General features: G+C 57.9%; 3 protein-coding genes across 3 annotated transcripts; 1 reads left to right on the forward strand and 2 right to left on the reverse strand.

Annotated features, from left to right (window-relative positions):
• Positions 1–531: 531 nt before the first annotated feature.
• MYCTH_2312865 (uncharacterized protein) lies at positions 532–2,812 on the forward strand. The gene is made up of 4 exons (XM_003667194.1): positions 532–767; positions 1,028–1,283; positions 1,407–2,186; positions 2,289–2,812. The coding sequence occupies exons 2-4, from the start codon at positions 1,071–1,073 to the stop codon at positions 2,355–2,357; spliced, it is 1,062 nt and encodes a 353-aa protein (XP_003667242.1). The 5' UTR covers positions 532–767; positions 1,028–1,070; the 3' UTR covers positions 2,358–2,812.
• A 1,927-nt stretch (positions 2,813–4,739) lies between these two features.
• Positions 4,740–6,073, reverse strand: MYCTH_2312869 (uncharacterized protein). Its single transcript, XM_003667195.1, has 2 exons — positions 5,705–6,073; positions 4,740–5,612 (listed from the first exon to the last, which is right to left on the reverse strand). Exons 1-2 carry the CDS (start codon positions 5,972–5,974, stop codon positions 4,773–4,775), a joined length of 1,110 nt encoding a protein of 369 aa, XP_003667243.1. The 5' UTR covers positions 5,975–6,073; the 3' UTR covers positions 4,740–4,772.
• A 967-nt stretch (positions 6,074–7,040) lies between these two features.
• Positions 7,041–11,832, reverse strand: MYCTH_2312871 (uncharacterized protein). Its single transcript, XM_003667196.1, has 4 exons — positions 11,586–11,832; positions 11,400–11,523; positions 11,214–11,348; positions 7,041–11,161 (listed from the first exon to the last, which is right to left on the reverse strand). Exons 1-4 carry the CDS (start codon positions 11,649–11,651, stop codon positions 7,119–7,121), a joined length of 4,368 nt encoding a protein of 1,455 aa, XP_003667244.1. The 5' UTR covers positions 11,652–11,832; the 3' UTR covers positions 7,041–7,118.

The following is an 11,832-nucleotide window of genomic DNA, read 5'->3' on the forward strand; positions in this document are numbered from 1 at the left end:
CAATGCAAACTCCCGGCCTTGAGGTGCCCAAAACCCGCTCAGATCGAGCGGTCGGTGCCGCCAAAATGAATCTAAGAAGAAGCGACGCCGGCAACCAAAACGAGCCGTGTCTCGATGCCGTGAATCAGACATGCGATTGTGGATGGCGGGTTGATGTTTTGGAGGAGAATGGGCCATCTCGAAACTTGGCTGAAGATTGGACGAGTAGAGTGGGTCTTGAATTGCTGACTTCCCCCGGCCAGTACGGAGTCGGCGCCCGCTGCCCTGCTCTTCTCCCTTGTGTGTTACTGCAGGGTACGTACCAAATAGCCATGCCTGATTGCTTGCCCACTTTGCTTGCCACATTTCCGAGACGGTGGGGGGCCGCTTGTTTCGTGCCGCACGCTAGCCTCGATCTCGCTAGTGTTGGGCTCCCCACCGTCGGGTGTTGCAAGCGCCCGATTGGCGTGGCCGGGCTCGAAAGAGGCAGAGATTTAAATGTTAGTGCGGCAGGTTCCAGATCGCGGGCAGGCGTTGGGCACTGGGGTTGCAGATCGGCCTTGCAGCCTCCATTTCTCTTCCCATGAACAAAAAAAAATGATTTGCGTGATAGCGATGAGAATAGGGATTTTGCATCAGAACCCCGCGAACCGTTGAACTGGAAGAGCCAACCAGCCGCTGAACATCATCGTTCTCACGTTGCACGGCCGGATTACCTGCAGCACTTGCATCTTGGACTCCTCGCAACCAGCCATTCAACTCGTTAGATTCGGAGCGACGAAATTTAGGTAGGCATTCAGGTATCGTATGTGTATATGCCCTGAGCAGCATTCTGTGCATATACGCATACAAAAAAAAGTACGGTCGCCGGCCTAAAGCTCGCGCGTTATCCGAACGCTTCGGACCCGGCCGCATTGAGCTTGAGCATCATTGCAGCCGACAAACTGGTTAGATCCGGGCTGGCATCATCATCATCATCATCATCATCATCATCATTATCATTATTTATCGCTGTTCTGCTTGCTTACTCCCGGCCCCTCTACCTCAGTGTGTTCCAGCCGACGCTGGTAATTAACTGCTTCTCGCCCACAATGGATTCCTCCCACGTCCCTCCCGCCGCGGCCACGGAGGCGGTGCTGGTCAAATCGGTCGAGATGCCCGCAGGCTCGCAGAAAGTCGAAGAGCTCGACTTCAACCAGTTCAAGGGCCGTCCCATCACCGTCGACGACCTCTTCCAGGGCATGAAGTACATGGGCTTCCAGGCGTCGTCCATGTGCGAGGCTGTCCGCATCATCAACGAAATGGTACGAATCGGCCGAGCTTGTTTGTGCGAAAGGGGAAGAAGAAGAAGCCGTTGGGGGAAAAGGAAAAGGGGACGAAGTGGGTTACCGCGGCACGGGAACAGTCCACACTAACCCCGTGTCCAGCGAGCATGGCGAGATCCCGAGTCGGGAGACAGGACGACCATCTTCCTGGGCTACACCTCCAACATGATCTCGTCCGGCCTCAGGGGCGTCTTCCGATACCTGGTCCAGCACAAGCATGTCTCGGCCATTGTGACCACGGCCGGCGGCATCGAGGAGGACTTCATCAAGTGCCTCGGCGACACGTACATGTCGTCGTTCAGCGCGGACGGCGCCGAGCTGCGCTCCAAGGGCCTCAACCGGATCGGCAACCTGGTCGTGCCCAACTCCAACTACTGCGCCTTCGAGGACTGGGTCGTCCCCATCCTCGACAAGATGCTGCAGGAGCAGGAGGCCAGCAAGGGCACCGAGGGCGAGATCCACTGGACGCCGTCCAAGGTCATCCACCGCCTCGGCAAGGAGATCAACGACGAGCGGTCCGTCTACTACTGGGCCTACAAGAACGACATACCCGTGTTCTGCCCCGCCCTGACGGACGGCAGCCTCGGCGACATGCTCTACTTCCACACGTTCAAGTCGTCGCCCCAGCAGCTCCGGATCGACATCGTCGAGGATATCCGACGGATCAACACGATCGCCGTCCGGGCGAAGCGCGCGGGCATGATCATCCTGGGCGGCGGAGTGGTCAAGCACCACATCGCCAACGCGTGCTTGATGCGGAACGGGGCCGAGTCGGCCGTCTACATCAACACGGCCCAGGAGTTTGACGGGAGTGACGCCGGCGCTCGGCCGGACGAGGCCGTGTCCTGGGGCAAGATCAAGGCGGGGGCGGATGCGGTCAAGGTGAGTCCCCCCGTCCTGTTCGTTGCAAAAAAAAAAAAAAAAAAAAAAAAAAAAAAAAAAAAAAAAAAAGTGCGTTGACGATTGCTGACCGTCATCATCAAGGTTTACGTGGAGGCCACCACCTGCTTCCCGTTCATCGTAGCCAATACATTTGCCAAAGACGATCAATAGAGAGACACCTCTCAAATTAGCAAGAGAATCATGAAGATTGCTCATCGGGTGCCGCTCCATCTCCGAAAGACAGACGGGCATCTCATCCGAAGCAGAGATGCTTCCCATTCGAAACGTTTTCAGTTCTTCCGGATTGACGTGACCTTCCCAGCCAACTAACAACAGGACGCAAGCCCTTCTAATGAACGCCTCCAGTATCGATCGCATGTGCAACAGGACCAGACCTCTCCGACCTCCTGACCAGCCCTCAACATATCCGTCTCACTTCCTAACCCATCAAAGGCATCCGTATCAGCCGGGTTCCCCCGCGTGACAAGTCGGCGCCATATCCGGCATCCGGAGGTTCGTGAGAGGATATACCGATGCCGTGACCATCTTACAGGCCCTCTCTCGGGGACAGATACTCTACACGTACCGCTATCTACAGACGCGACCCCCGCTTCCTTCAGCAAATATCCTATCCCCAGGGGATCAGCAATTTCTTTGCTTCCTCCTTGACTTGATCCGGTCAAGACTCGAAGTCGATAGACACGAGGACAGGATCGATACACGGCCTGATTCCGTATTCGAGTTTTCCACGAGCGCCGTCAGGTCGATCTCGTCTCTCCGTGGCGGCGACAAAAGCAGACCTAGCACGGTAGTAATGTCAGGCTCTCTCCGGCTCGTACAAAGAATGTGAACGCTGGCGGGTGGCCGCTGCGGATGTTCGACCGGCCGTATCTAGAAGCTTCCTACGCGCGCCGCGCCGCCAATGACTGGACATTCATCGAGGATATTGACGACAATATATATACCTCCGAGAACCCGGCCACCCATGGCCGCTATGAGTGTGGTCTCGAGCCGTCTTTCTTTACGTCGGTCCAGTCAGTCCAACCACGCGGGCCTCGCCGGTTTGCTCTCGGGGTGGTAAGTGGCTCCAACCAACCACCTGATGATCCCCGTTGACTACCGCGCGCAACGGGTCCCCGGTCGTTGGGAGGGTCCTCCCAGCGGTTCCTGATGCCTGGGTTGGGGGATGCGGCGGTCTGCCGGAGGATCAGGCCGTGGGTCTCGGCGAGGTCGAGAAGCGGGTGCAGAGCGGTTGATAGCTGAGATTTGAAAAGGTAACAGTTGAACTTGATGACATTGTTTAACGTAAACCTGGGATTCGTGAAGTGTGATGTCATGTGTGGTCTTTGAGTTGTTGAAGAAGGTAGGTTGATTGATGGTTGCCGGGCAGCGGCGGTGGGGGGCGGCGGCGGCGACGGCGGCGAGGGCAGAGCGAAGGGGGAGCGACAAGCGAAGCGGGGGGTTAGAGTGGTTGCTGCCCGTATCTGCTGTTGTTGTGTCAGTCGGCGGATGGTTACCCGTATAACACACGAGGAGGAACTGGACGAGATAGATATCCGCCGCCGTGAAGAGACGGGAAGGGACTGAGGGAGAGCGATGCGCGAGAACGGCTGGGGCAGCAATGGACGTTGATGACTGCTGTGGACTTACCTACGGGTCGGTATATTCTCGCGCTGAAAGGACAAGGGGGCGTATCCAGAAATGGGAAACAAAAGACCTGAAGAAGACTGATCAGCTCTGGCCAGACCTGGGCCACCTTTAACTGGGCCGTACCCATGGAGTGCGACTGGCAGAACTGCGGTCAAGGTCCTCCTAGGGTGTAACTTCCACTTCTAATGGGCGATATGCGACGAGCGTGTACATGGGAGTAAGAGACTGCTGCTGCAGGTTTGCTACGTTCTACGTCCTGACCAACGCAGGAGGGCTGTCGGACGCCCGACCAGGGCAGCATTTATGCATGTCCCCATGTGTCTATCATTGCCTTCAGCAATCCGTAGGGATGCGGTCCTCTCTGAAGAGTCCTTCCTATATGATTATTCTCATCACCCAAGACAAACGTAGGTGTACGTGGGCAGCTGGCCTTGGGGGGGCCTGTATACAGTGGGACACGATGATGGAAAACCTCCGATTAGACGCCGAGGAGTGCCAATGGTGGTGGTATGACACAATTGACGATTCTCGGATTGAGGTGTAATTGGCATGTCTCGTCTTGTAGGAGCAAAAGGAAGTCTTAGACAGACACGTGGCGAAGGAGCATACAACCAGCGTTGCAGAGCTCGGGGATGCAGAGTCCGGGTACAGCGCGCGGAAGAGAGTCGCCTGACGGCCTATTAAGATGCTGCATGAATGCGGGTATGTGGACGTGATCTTACATCCCCCCAAATCTAAACAAAACCGGCATGGCGGACTGCCAATAATACATGTTGCGATGACATCTTCCTCCGTCCGGCTCGCTCTCCTCTACAAGACGCCCCAAGTTAAGAGCCAAATCGTACACTTTTCGCCAACACGTTATAATTAAAACGGGCACGGACGAACGGGGGCTGGTCAGGAAAAGAACAGCCGACATGTACTGTACATACATGGTTACGCCTTGGCTCCTTCAGCCTCGGCCCTCTTTCTTGCCCCGAGCACCGCCTTGCCCACGGCACTGGCGTTGTCCTTCTCGATCTCCTTGGTGATCCAGTCGCCGACGTCGACGACGGCGTCCAGGTCGACGCCGGTGTTCATTCCCAGCGTCTCCATGAAGTAGACCATGTCCTCGGTGGCGACGTTGCCCGTGGCGCCGGGGGAGTAGGGGCAGCCGCCGAGGCCGCCGACGCTGCAGTCAAAGGTGCGGATGCCGTGCTCGAGGGCGACGGCGGTGTTGACGAGGGCCTGGCCGTACGTGTTGTGGAAGTGCATGGCGACGTCCTCGTTGCGGACGCCGGCCTTGGCCAGGCAGTTGAGCAGCTCCTTGGTGCGCGGGGCGGTGCCCATGCCGGTCGTGTCGCCCAGGGCGATCTCGTCGGCGCCCATCTCGAGCAGGTCGGTGGCGATCTGGGCGACCCGGTGCGGGTCCACGTCGTATCCCTCAAACGGGCACCCGAGCACGACGGAGATGTAGGCGCGCACGCGGAGCGAGTGCGTGTCCTTGGCCGCCTGGATCACCTCCCTGAAGCGGGAGAGAGAGGTGGCGATGTCGCAGTTGAGGTTCTTGCGGGAGAAGGACTCGGTGGCAGCGGCGAAGACCGCAATTTCGAGACCGGGCTTTTCCTTGGTCGGCGGCGTGTTCTCGGTCGCGAAGGAATCCGGGTGCTGGGACAGGACAGTGAAGGCGTTGTTGAGGCCCTTGAGGTTCGGGGCGAGGAAGGAGAACGTGAGCGGGTTGGCAGAGAGGAGGGGCTTCTGGAGCAGGTGCTGAAGGATCTCGGACGAGTTTTCCATCTAAAAAAAAAAAGAAAAGAAAAAAGAAAGAGGACAGAGTCAGTTTCCGGACACCAGAGAAGAGGGAAGGTGGGCTGAGAGGGAGGACTGACTTGTGGCACCCATTTGGGCGAGACGAATGAGCCGGCCTCGATCGTGGTCAGGCCCGTCTTGGCCAGGCGCTCGATCAGCTCGAGTTTGGTGGCCAGCGGGATGGTGCGCTTCTCATTCTGGAGGCCATCGCGGGGGCCGACCTCGACGAGCTTCACTCGGTAATCGGACGAGGCGCGCTGCTGGTCGGATGCCGTCGCAAACGTCCGCCTGCTGCGCGCCCACGGCTGGCGAGCCAAGAGCCGACGGGAAAGCAGCGCATACCTCGTCATGGTGTGGAAGAGAAAGTCTTGTCAATCCATCAACGACTCTCGGAGACCGAAGAGGGGTCAATTGACACCTTGCCGATGGGGCAGCCCAAGAGGTGCGCGGTTGGTTGCCGAACTGACGGTCGCATAGCATCGGCAGAGCTGCACAGGTGGGGAAGCTCGGTGCACGTGACGCTGGCGATGTCCGGATTACCGTATGGATTCAGCAGGAACGAAAGAGTAATACGGATAGCAGTGCACCGACCCCGAAATCATGCGATTTACCCAGTACGCACTAATTAACCCATTGGTTTAATTCACACAGGCTGTGTGGACGTGGCCTGGATATAATTAGGTGTTGACTGATGACTTCCATTCGATGTTGAGCCGCTCACTCATGGTCCGTCGAATTGAGAACATCCCTGGTCTTAATTAGGGATCTCGGAGCAGAGGGTCTATTAATATTAATTATAAGCGACCTCTTCAACCGCATCTTGAGAATTGAGATGCACGGGTAGTCGGTATTTTCAAGACTCTGAATGCTCTATCAAGATCGTAGTGCTCGTCACCTATCAGGGCGACCATGACGGCCTGTAGCTATTAATTACCTGCGAAAAGGTTGCCATGGCCCATCATCGAGGAGCGAGGTGAATGAAATACCTTGTTCCTTGGGACTTTGTGGACCAGAAGGAAGGCTCAGGTACCAGGTTTGAGGTTGTGAAGATTGATATGTCTGGACTGTGCTGTGAGTAATTAATCCTCACACCTACCAGGTTGGCCTCTTAGAAGCAACATTCAGACGAAGCAAAGCGACAGTGTAATTATTAATTAATGGATCCACGGAAATAAATTATACCTTGGGTGGCGAGGCTCTTCTAACCATCGTTTCAACAACCTGAATGGTAATATCTATGGTAATACTCTTTATGCTATCGATGAAGATCCAAAAGAACATAAAAGACATTGGCTCCAATCTCAGATAATCGAGGCTCCGGAAGACTTTTTGCAGTAAAACAAACAGTCTCAAAGCATATCATGGAAGGAAGGAAAACGAGACCTCCGCCAATTTTCCCTGAACAACCCCGTTCGCTCCTCTTCCCCTAGGGGTCCTCCACGCCGTCCTGTATTTTCCGTTTCCGGGTAGTAATTACTTTCCACCCACCACGATTCATGAAGTTCTGATAATAACAGGCGCCGCCGTCTTTTTCATTCCTTCGCCCTCCTTACTACCTTCTCCATCTTCTAGCCCCCCTTCCTCTTTCTTCTCTTCCTTTTCCTCCTCATCGTCCTGCCCGTTCTCCTCTCCAAACGGAGTCTTGTGCTCAAACTCCAAGAACCCCTGCAGCACCACCAGCTCGTCCCGGTACGCCATCGCCACCGTCGTCTTGGACACCACCCGCGCCATCGGCTCCGCCCCGCCCGTCTGCCAAACCGACGGGATGAAGAAGTGCCGCACGTACGACTTGCTCGCCGCCAGGTTCTTGAGCCCGATCGAGCACACCCACCCGCGCCCGCTCAGGAAATACAGGCTCGACCGGTGCACCCCCAGGACCGACTTGACCTGCGACGCCAGCCGCCGGGTCACGCACTGCGCCGCGATACTCGTCGTCTCGGCTGGGTCGCTGAGCTGGGAGAGGTCTAGCGTGAGGAAGCCTGTGTTTGAGGAGGAGGAGGAGGAGGAGGAAAGGCGCGGGAGCGGGACGGCTTGCGCGAGTATGGATGACCCGGGTCGGAAGTGCCAGTCATTTGTCAGGGCTGAGGGGGCCGAGGCGAGTTCCGGCGGGAGGACGACAGAGATACCCTGCTCGGGTGTCTCGCGGGTGAGGTCCTTCCAGCGGAAGATGTGGAGGACTGCGCTATCGTTTTGGAAGAGCAGGAGGCGCTCGGGGTCCGTGGGGTGCCGCAGCCAGCGCGCTTTGTTCGAGGAGTTTGCCGACTGGATGGTGCAGCTTGCCTCGCCCGGGAGATGCAGTTCCTCTCCGGATGCCGTCACGACGAGGAACGCGGATGCGTCGGGGCTGATGAGAGCCTGGACGACCGTATCTGACGCCCGGAAGTCGAGGATGTGCTCGACACTCCGCAGCTGGGCTTGCTGCTGCTGCTTCTGCACCGCCGTGGTCGCCGTCGCCGACGTCGGCAGGCTCACCCTCGTGACGACGCACCGTCGCGAGGCGTCGACGCTGAAGAGGACCTGCTTCTGCGCGTTCCACTCGAGGTGGCGGACGTCAACCATGCGGGCGTGGAATTGAAACTCGGCACACACCTTGCCGGAGCTGACATCGTGTACAGTGATGGAACCTTCCTCGCGTCCGCAAAAGACAAAGTTGGAGTCTCCCGCCTGCGTCATGACGGTGATGGCCTTGCTGCCCTCGAACGTCCGCGTGCAGATCAGGTTGGACGCGGGCATCAGGTAGTCGTCCGCCTCCTCGCTCGAGCTGTCGTCGGCAAGGTTTTTCTTGATGAGCACCGCCGGCTCCCAGACGTTGCAGTTGTTGCCCCTGAGATCAAAGAGCCGCAGGCTGTTGGAGGCGAACACGATGCCCATGATGCGCTCCTCGAGAGAATGGATCCGGCACAGCAGCCGCAGGCCGTCAAAGGCAAAGAGCGAGATGACGCACTCGCTGTCGCCCGCGGCCAGCGTGTGCCCGTCGGGCGACGCCGCGAGCATGTGCGCGTTCAGATGGTACGCGTGCTTCTGCTGCAGCGTCCACGGGTCGAGCGTCACGAGGTCCCCGTCCTGGTACGCCACCGCCATCAGGTTCTGCTCGGGGTTCTCGTTGAACGCGACATCCAGCACCTGCGGCGGCAGCCCCCCGTCCTCGTAGCCCTCCTTCTCGAATGCCTCGACCTTCTCGCCGCTCTCGTAGTACGATAGCTGCAGGTGCGAGCTCCGGTACGCGATGGCCGCGATTCCCAGCATCGGGCTGATCCGGATCAGCGTCGGCATCGTCCGCTTCTGCTGGTTCTTGCGCTCCACGCCGCCGCCGTGGTCCGAATCCGAGTCCGACGACGACGACGACGACGAAGACGAGCTGTCCTCCCCTAGGATCTCCAGCGCATCTAACCTCGCCCCGTCCCTTGCCCGGTACACGTGCACCTCACCGTTCCGTAGCGGCACGTACACCTTGGAGTCGTCGGGACTGAACCGGAACGAGAGCGGCTGCTCCGGCACCGCCGCGGCCCACAGCAGCACCTGCTTCGGACCCCAGATCTTGAGCGTCTTCAGCCCGCCCGAAATCAATATTCCCGTGAGGTTTCCGTTGGCCAGCCTCCGCACGGGCTCGCCGTGGTGTACCGTGTTCAGCAGCTCAAACGTACTCTGCCGGTAGACCTTGATGGCGCCGTCGCCCAGGCCGACCGCGAAGAACTGGTCGGCACAGGCGATAGACATGACGCGTGACGAGAAGGCGAAGGAGCTCAGGCGCTCGTCCCAGTCGTTGTTGAACGTGCAGAGGACCTTCTGCCTGGGGAACTGCTGGCGCGCAAACTTCCAGTGGATAAGGCTTGACCTGGGGCAGAGCAGCGGGATTAGCGAGTAGATGCTGGACGGCATGTTGACGAGGTTGGGGCCGTAGATGGCCGAGAGGCGCATGAGGTCGTCGACGAAGCGGACGGTGAGCTGGTAGTCGGCGTTGAGCGGGGAGGATGTGGCGACCTGGCGGGAGAGATACGTTTTGAGGTTCTGGATAGTGCGGGTGATGAGGGAGAGGCGGCCGGTCTTGGCGACGCGCTCGATCCAGGTCAGCACGTTGGAAGAGACAAAGGTGCCGAGGAGCGGGAGGAGGTCGAGGGTGGATTCGGATGGGGAGCAGTGCGCGAGGTGATAGGAGAAGTTGGTGGCCGCGTAGTCGTCGAAGGCGGCGGAGCTGTTGCTGCTGGGGTCGGCTTTGGAGGAAACAGCCGGAGCACGGCGCGTGCGAGGGGGGCTGAAGTTGCGGCCGTTAAGGTGCTGAAGGCAGAGTTCGGCAATGCGCGCGTGAGACCACGACCGCGGGATGTAATAATCGGATTGCTCGCCGGTGAGGAACTCCTTGACGGTTTGGTGCATGACCTGAACGAGATTGTTGTCAACCGTGATGAGGTTGCCACAGATTTGCGAGAACCTGTCCGAGGTGCGCAGGGTCTGGTTGATGTCTAGGCGAACCACCTCTCGCAGCTCTTCGGTCGTCAGAGGTTTCCGGGCGCAGACGACCCACTTGAGAATACAGTGGGCGAGGTCTGCGTTTGGGGACTCGATGATGCTCTCGAGGATCCCGTTGTACATGCCACTCATCTCGGAGGGTACCTGGTCGAGGGTCTTGCGCATGGCCTCAATGCTGTGGGCCTCGTCGAGCCTCGTCATGATGAGGGATGCCCAGAGGAAGATTCCGTTTGATTTCTCGATAATCTCGGCCACCAGATCGCCGTCATCTTCGTTGAACTCCTCGATGATGCTGGGTGACAGCCTGGACCTGACAAAGGCATCGATGTCTCTGAGCGACTCTGCCTGACCAGTGTGCAGTTCCACTCTCATAATCTTCTCCTGGTTCAGCAGCCTCTCAACATGACCGCTGGGACGGCTGGTGATGAAAATTCTGAGCGGAACTGTCGGCTCGATTCTTGAGAACATGGACATCAGCGTGCCCAGGAGCCGTGGCTGGCACTCGTCCAGGGCGTCAATGACCCAGTACTGGGGCTGTGAGAGGGCCATCTTGAAGATGCGTCCTAGAAAAATGTTGTTCCATACCATGACATGGTCGCTATGACTGTCGATGGTTTCGCCCTCTTCCATCATGGCCAGGAAGGTGTGGCGAATCTGGAAGTTGGACTCGGCCATTTGTAGTGCTATGGACAGGAGAAACTGCGTGAGAGTCGGCTTTTCATTGCTTTTGAAGAAGAAGTAGGCGCAGTCGAGGTTGTAGGACTGAAGGTACTTGATGACATGCCCCGAGGCAACGGATTTGCCGGATCCCGGAGGACCGTTGAGCCACAAAAACCGAGGCGTTGGCTTGAATGGGCCGGAAGTGATGGCCTTGACGGTGGCGTCAGGGTCACCGGGGTCACACTCTAGCCAGTCGTGGAAGGCTTCGTGGGAGGTCAGCCACTCGCAAGAGCCCGTGTGGAGTTTGTCGAGCATTCGAATGAAGTCGCCGTCTGGGCGCTCGGCCACATCAAAGGCCTGGGCGATCTGCTTCATCTGGGAGCGGTGGTTCTCGAACTTATCCGCGGCAACTGCCTTTCTGTCAGGGCACGATGGTAAACAAACATGGGCTTTTCGACTTACAGCTCTTCTCAATTTCCTCGATCGTCGTGTTGAAGCAGCGGAGCAGGATGTTGTAGTTCGGATCGTCCACCGAATCAAATTTGACCAGGCGTCGGTGGTTGGCCTGCAGATACTGGGTGTGTTCGCCAGGAAGCCCTGTGCAATGGTTAGCATCGTTAGATGGATGAAGGACCGGTGGGATCGTACCCATGACGGCCGACTCTTTCTCAACAATCATGGTGCTGGTCGGGCCCGTGGAGGTTGGAAGCCCTTCAAAGAAGGACCAGATATGCACATCATTGCATACGTGCCGGAACTCATCGTTGATGGCCTGTCTCGTCAGCGTTTTCAACCTGGGTCACCTCCTCCGTCGTACGGTGTTGTCGAACGTACCTGGAGCGTTCCAGAGCGGGGGATTAGCTCCTTGACGAATGCCTTCGACCCAGAGCCTATCGACATGGAAATCAAGGCAGTCACAAAAGCACTCGAATCGGCCCCACGATGCGGGGTACCAAGAAAATACAAACTATGGATCCTGCTTGCGATGTCCGCGTAGAGGGGGTCTCTTCTCGCGAGCAAGTAGGCCTACACCCGTGTTAGCCAGCATCTACTCCCCTTCTAGTTGGGAGCCGTTCCTGCG

Source organism: Thermothelomyces thermophilus, chromosome 7 (assembly GCF_000226095.1).
Source record: "Thermothelomyces thermophilus ATCC 42464 chromosome 7, complete sequence".
Lineage (NCBI taxonomy): Eukaryota > Fungi > Ascomycota > Sordariomycetes > Sordariales > Chaetomiaceae > Thermothelomyces > Thermothelomyces thermophilus.